At 49.1% G+C, this 6,483-nt stretch overlaps 1 protein-coding gene across 1 annotated transcript; it reads right to left on the bottom strand.

Annotated features, from left to right (window-relative positions):
• Nucleotides 1-2,767: 2,767 nt before the first annotated feature.
• On the bottom strand, nucleotides 2,768-6,079 carry LOC129703718 (secretogranin-2-like). Its single transcript, XM_055646401.1, has 3 exons — nucleotides 5,952-6,079; nucleotides 5,678-5,737; nucleotides 2,768-5,067 (listed from the first exon to the last, which is right to left on the bottom strand). The coding sequence occupies exon 3, from the start codon at nucleotides 5,047-5,049 to the stop codon at nucleotides 3,148-3,150; it is 1,902 nt and encodes a 633-aa protein (XP_055502376.1). The 5' UTR covers nucleotides 5,050-5,067; nucleotides 5,678-5,737; nucleotides 5,952-6,079; the 3' UTR covers nucleotides 2,768-3,147.
• Between the last annotated feature and the right edge of the window lie 404 nt (nucleotides 6,080-6,483).

Below are 6,483 nucleotides of genomic sequence, written 5' to 3' on the forward strand. Positions count from 1 at the left end.
ACTTGGCCTCCACAGCCACGTGTGTGGTAACAAATTCCACTGATTCACCACCCTCTGATGAAAGAAATATCTCCTTGTCTCCTTTCTAAAGGTACGTCCTTTTATTCGGAGTTCTGTCATCCTGATAACCATATAACCATATAACAATTACAGCACGGAAACAGGCCATCTCGGCCCTACAAGTCCGTGCCGAACAACTTTTTTCCCTTAGTCCCACCTGCCTGCACTCATACCATAACCCTCCATTCCCTTCTCATCCATAAGCCTATCCAATTTATTTTTAAATGATACCAATGAACCTACCGACACCACTTCCACTGGAAGCTCATTCCACACCGCTACCACTCTCTGAGTAAAGAAGTTCCCCCTCATGTTACCCCTAAACTTCTGTCCCTTAATTCTGAAGTCATGTCCTCTTGTTTGAATCTTCCCTATTCTCAAAGGGAAAAGCTTGTCCACATCAACTCTGATAAAAGATGACACATGTAATATTGGCAAAGTTCCATTCCCTTTCCAACTGGTGTTCTCTTATAAGTAGAGTGAGATGTATTGGAATAGAGTATGCATATTATTTCCCTAATTCTATGGTGGGAGTGATGTATTGTCATTATATCCAACTTTATCCACACGCCAGTGTTGGCAACCATTAAGTTGCTATCCATTGCCAGAGCAGACTTTGCACCGTTCTGTGGTAATGGTTTGGCTGAAACAAGTGGCACATTTCAATGACGTTACTGGTGTCCTGCTGAGAACTCTTCCCCTTCCCCATGGCCCTACCACCCCCCCCCCCCCCCCCCCCCCCCCCCCCCCCCCCCCCCCCGCACCTCTTCCCTCGCATTACACCATGGATGACCGTCAAAGCACTTGTGCCTGGGATCACATGGTTTGGTTTAGTTTAGAGATACAGTTTACATGGTGTTGCAGAAGCCTTGAGCTCAACAATAATCTTTTGTTCCCAGTGCACCAGCACTTGCTCACTTTAGAAACTGCTTTCAAGTCCAGAAGCTGCCGTCAATGAAGTCAACCACCAACTAACCTGCGAGCCAGTGCTTTTCCCTTTGAAAAGATCGGAGGCCGTTCCATCCTGTGGTTGAAGACATATCCAGCTGCTTGAGGTAAACATGCCAGTCACCGTCATCTATGTCCATCAGTGCCCCAGAGCTGCATCAAACCAGTAATGGAAGATTGCTGTGTTTAAGAAGGAACTGCAGATGCTGGAAAATCGAAGGTACACAAAAATGCTGGAGAAACTCAGCGGGTGCAGCAGCATCTATGGAGCGAAGGAAATAGGCAACGTTTCGGCACGGTTTGCGTACAGTTTTGATCTCCAAATCTGAGGAAGGACATTATTGCCATAGAGGGAGTGCAGAGACGGTTCACCAGACTGATTCCTGGGATGTCAGGACTGTCTTATGAAGAAAGACTGGATCGACTTGGTTTATACGCTCTAGAATTTAGGAGATTGAGAGGGGATCTTATAGAAACTTACAAAATTCTTAAGGAGTTGGACGGGCTAGATGCAGGAAGATTGCTCCCGATGTTGGGGAAGTCCTGGACAAGGGGTCACAGCTTAAGGATAAGGGGGAAATCTTTTAAAACCGAGATGAGAAGAACTTTTTTCACACAGAGAGTGGTGAGTCTCTGAAACTCTCTGCTGCAGAAGGTAGTCGAGGCCAGTTCATTGGCTATATTTAAGAGGGAGTTAGATGCGGCCCTTGTGGCTAAGGGGATCAGGGGGTATGGAGAGAAGGCAGGTACGGGATACTGAGTTGGATGGTCAGCCATGATCATATTGAATGGCGGTGCAGGCTCGAAGGGCCGAATGGCCTACTCCTGCACATAATTTCTATGTTTCTATGTTTCTCCAGCATTTTTGTGTACCAATGGAAGATTGGTGTCCTGAACTACTGTTTAATGAGAGCTTGGCTGATTTGTGACCTAGCTCCATATCACCTGATACCTTGGATTATCAAATATTCTAACAACCTAACCTTTTAAAATGAATGTTCTTTGCCATAAACCTAATGCCTGTGAAGCAAACTGAATTACTAAAATGGTTCATTCAACAGAAAGGGGTTTAAACGCTGTTCTGTGTGTGTACTTGAAAGAAATCAATGGCAAATTAAATTTCTATTTGATGGTGATTCTAGATTTTGCAACGTCAAATGGTTTGCCCGCGAGGAAACCTGGGCTCGTCATGCTTGTAATAAGAAAGAATTGCAGATGATGGTTTTTACCAAAGATAGACACAAAGTGCCGGAGGAACTCAGTGGGCCAGGCAGCATCGCGGGAGCAAGTGGTTATGAAATGAGAATTAACGCTATCCATTTTCTCTGGAGAAATGCTGCCTGGCTCGCTGAGTTACCCCATCTTTTTGTGTCTGCCTTCTGCAGAGAGATGCTGCCTGACCCACTTATGCCCCTTGTCCCGCTTAGGAAACCTGAACGGAAACCTCTGGAGACTTTGCGCCCCACCCAAGGCTTCCGTGCGGTTCCCGGAGGTTTCTGTCAGTCTCCCTACCTGCTTCCACTACCTGCAACCTCCGGCAACCACCTGCAACCTCCGGGAACCGCACGGAAACCTTGGGTGGGGCGCAAAGTCTCCAGAGGTTTCCGTTCAGGTTTCCTAAGTGTGACAGGGGCATTAAGTACTCTAGTGCCCATCCCAGCCGAGCCTGCTGCTAACTCAGAAGAGAAACTCCCCCGTGAGGATTAGGAACTGAAGATAAAAAACACTGCGTGCAAAAGTTGCAAGAATTAATGCTGGGTTTTTTTTCTTAATGCCACTTTATTTTCTTCTCAGCACATAAATCATATATAGATAGATAATAACGAGTTCATTTGGTTAATAAGAAACAAAATACGTTTATTAAACAAAATCAAACCACGCACGCGTTTCTACTAAGGTTTAACCATGCACGATGGGGTCGTTTCAGCCAATGTCAACATCTCATGACTTTTTTAACTGTCTCATCATGAAAAGTACATTTTAACAAGTAAAGAATTGCCAGGACGCCTGTGACAACGGCCTGTGTATCATTCACAAGAGGTGTTATATCTATGTTATTGTCCTTGGATCCTACCGTCTGAAATCGCGACTGGGTGTGTGTTGCCATCAGATGGCTATCCGCCGTGTTGCTGGTCTCCGTTAATACTGTTCAATGCCCAGCATTTCTCTGTTTGATTCCTTCGCTGCCCGGTCCCTGTCGCCGTTCTGTTGGTTGACGAATTCTTTTAGCTTCAGCACCATGGACGCGAAATCTTCCCCTTTCTGCTGCCTCCGCGGGGCGTGGTGAGCGTTGCCCGTGTAGCTCGGGCTGTTGTTGTTGGCCACGGACAAAACCTCTGCGGCTTCCCGGGGGCTGAGACCGCGCAGTAACTCCTGCACCGCGTCCTGGTAACTGTCGGTCTCCGCTTGGTCATCTAGCGGCCAGTCCTGCCGGGCCCGCGGGACTCCCACTGAGTTCAGCAGCTCGGGATTCCTGGCCACAACCCTCTCCAGGTATCTGGCCAGTTCGTCCTCGTCCACCGCCGTGGCTCGGTTGCCCGTTTCTGGCTCAGTCGCCTCCCCGTTCCGCGCCCAGTCGTAGCCGCGATGCCCTTGGTAACTCTGGTAAGGTGCCGGCTGGCGGCGGCTGCCTTTCAACGGATCCGCTTTTCGGAAGTAATCCGGCTTCTCGTACATCCTGTCGCCCGTCCCCAAGATGTTCAGGATGTCTTCGGTGGTGAGATCGTCATCGGCGTTGTGCTGGGAGAAGCGGCCTCTGCTGTAAGCATCTCGGAACCTCTTGCTATCTCGGCGGCCGCCTATCTCCGAGCTCTCCTGGGGAGTGTCCGGTATATCAGAGTCCACCTCCGTCCCGGCCGCTTGCTTCTTCTGCTCCACGTCCTTTAGCATTTTGAGGATGTCATCAGGCGGGATCTGAAATCTGCTGGACAGTTCGACCAGTTGGTCCAGAAGTTCAGGCTCAGCTTCATCCTCCGTTCCCCGGGCAACCTTCTCGCTCTCCGCGTTCCTCTCTTCCCCTGCGTTTGCAGCCCCCCTCCCGGGTTGCCCCCCGTGCATTCTGTCCTGCAGCCTCTTATAATACTGTAACATCAGGTCCATGGCGGCGTCCGCCCTCTCATCCTCACCGCCCATCTCTCTGGGCGCCTTCTCCCGCGAGTCCAGATGATTCAACTCGACCTCATCCAGAGGCTTCTTCACATTGTAGCCCGCGCCCTCGGGCTCCCTCTCGAGGTCCTCGTCCTCCCGATGGCGATGCCTGGTCTTCATTTCTACCGAGTTCCAATCTTCTCCGTCCGCCACGTCCTCGTAGGCAAAGCCGTTGGCCGGGGAGACATCATCTTCCTCCTCGTCTTTGCGAACATGCTCTTCCTCCAATCTTGTCTGCTCCTTGCGCGGGGGCGAGTAGGTCCCGAGTTCGCGGAAGGCAGACTCCAATGTTGCGAGGCTCTGTGGAGTGTACTGTTCTTCCACGATCTCGTTGGTGCGCTTGTAAGGGTTGACGTTGTAGCCGTCCTCCAGATAGGCAGCGTGGTGTCTCCTTGACAGCTTATCTTTCATGTCGTCGTCGTTATAGTCCTGTCGGTTACCTCCAAAATCCATCGCCTCGTCCTCTTGTTTGTAATACCGGCCTTCTGGTCGGTAAGGCTTGCCATTCGCCCTAGTCTGGCTCTCCGCTTGCACCAACGCCTGCAGCAGTAAAAGTTTGGCCCATTCAGCCCTGTCCTCGTCTGAAGAATCGCCGGCGCTGTCTGCATCTTGATTTACCCGATCCCTTCCCTCCGACTTTTGAAAGAGGGGTTCTTGAAAGGGGCGGGGGGCTCCCCTCGCGTCGTAGTCAGCCACCGACTGGTCTTCGTTATTCTGTCTTAAATTTTCAATGAACTCCAGGGCTTTGATCATGTTAGGATCTGGATAGCCGTAGGCGTTTTCTTTAAAGGACCCCGGGTCGTATCTGTAGGGCGCCAGAGAAGCGGCGCGTAGACTCTGGGCATTGAGCAGGAGGCTGAGGGTTAGCATGGTGAAAGTCTTCAACATCGCCATCTTTATTGTTGCCCAGAGCTGGCAAAAACAAAAACAAAGAAACAATGACAAAATTAGACGTTTTAATTTGGAAAACCACACACAACCACGTATGTAGCGGCAACTATCGCCACACGGGATCAGTCTGATTTCGTTCATGCAAATCTACGCGAAAAGTATGGAATTCGCCAATGTGTTGTTCATTCGCAAAGGTTTTGTGGAGAAGAAATGACGAGAGCCCAACTGGAATTATTTTATGTCTGAATTTCATTGAGTTTATTTTTTTCTACTCTTGCTAAGATTTCCATCAATCGCGCCGGCCTACAAGAGAGCCTCCATTATTTCGTAATTGGACCTTTTCTTACACGGCATGGAGCATCTGCTTTGTGCCATTCCTATTTATTAAACGGAAAACCCATCCCATGCACAGCCTTCGCCTGCTCTGGAAATGCAGCAGTCTGCGTTGCCAGGGAAACATGTAATTCATTTATTTATTCCCCACTGAAGACCAGCGGGTCTTTTATTGATACCGTCAAATCGTAAGATATGAACGGAAATTGCAAAATCGGTTAAAAACACATCGATTCCAATCTAATTTTCGCCCAATCTATTTTACTGCACTTCACCGGGTTCGCTGTGAAAATCGTACTTGTGCAAAGCTGTCGGTGTCCGCCGTCTATTAGTTATCGGGAGGTTCGGCTGGAAGAGGCTTAAACACAAAAAAACAACATCCAAAAATTAGTTCAGTTTGGTCAGTAAATGCAGAAACGGTACAGATTTTGCTCCCCGAATCGGGGATCTAATAACATTTCGAGAGCGCAACAGGTTGTTATTAAAGACGCAAGCTTTTAAATAAAAGGATCAACAGTCTTTAACCAGATTAAATCCTCCACTGGGTTCCCTGAATTCAATGCGAAACTTGCCTGCGATTTAATGTGAAGCCGGTTCGAGCGAGAACATCTTCCCCCACCCCCTGTTTGTCAGTTGGGTTGATATTTTCAGCACCAGGACAGCTCCCGGTTTATAAAGCAGCCCCCGTAACGAACCACAACCACCTGACTGTGCGTCACCCCAACGCTGACGCCAGTGAAGCCTTATCACTGAAATGCAATCGGAAGTGGAGTGCACTGCAGCATCTGCCCAAGGAACCACAGTAAGGCGGGACCAGCACAAGTGTGTTATGTCTGTAGCCTCTCCACAAGCAGCCACTGGAAAAGCTGAAGAAAGGACGGATTCTCGTACACTTTTGTGTAGGAAGGAACTAGCAGATGCTGATTTAAACCGAAGCTGGAGTAATTCAGCGGGCCAGGTCACAGGCAGCATCAGAGATCACATCAGTTCAGAGACGCTGCGTGCCCCGCTGAGTTACTCCAGCATTTTGTGTCTGGCCTCCTAACACGTTTGTTTTGCTCAAGAGGGAAAGATAGATCACCCATGATCTCAACCCAACTCGCT

The sequence above is a fragment of the Leucoraja erinacea genome, chromosome 14 (assembly GCF_028641065.1).
Source record: "Leucoraja erinacea ecotype New England chromosome 14, Leri_hhj_1, whole genome shotgun sequence".
NCBI classification, from domain to species: Eukaryota; Metazoa; Chordata; class Chondrichthyes; order Rajiformes; family Rajidae; genus Leucoraja; species Leucoraja erinaceus.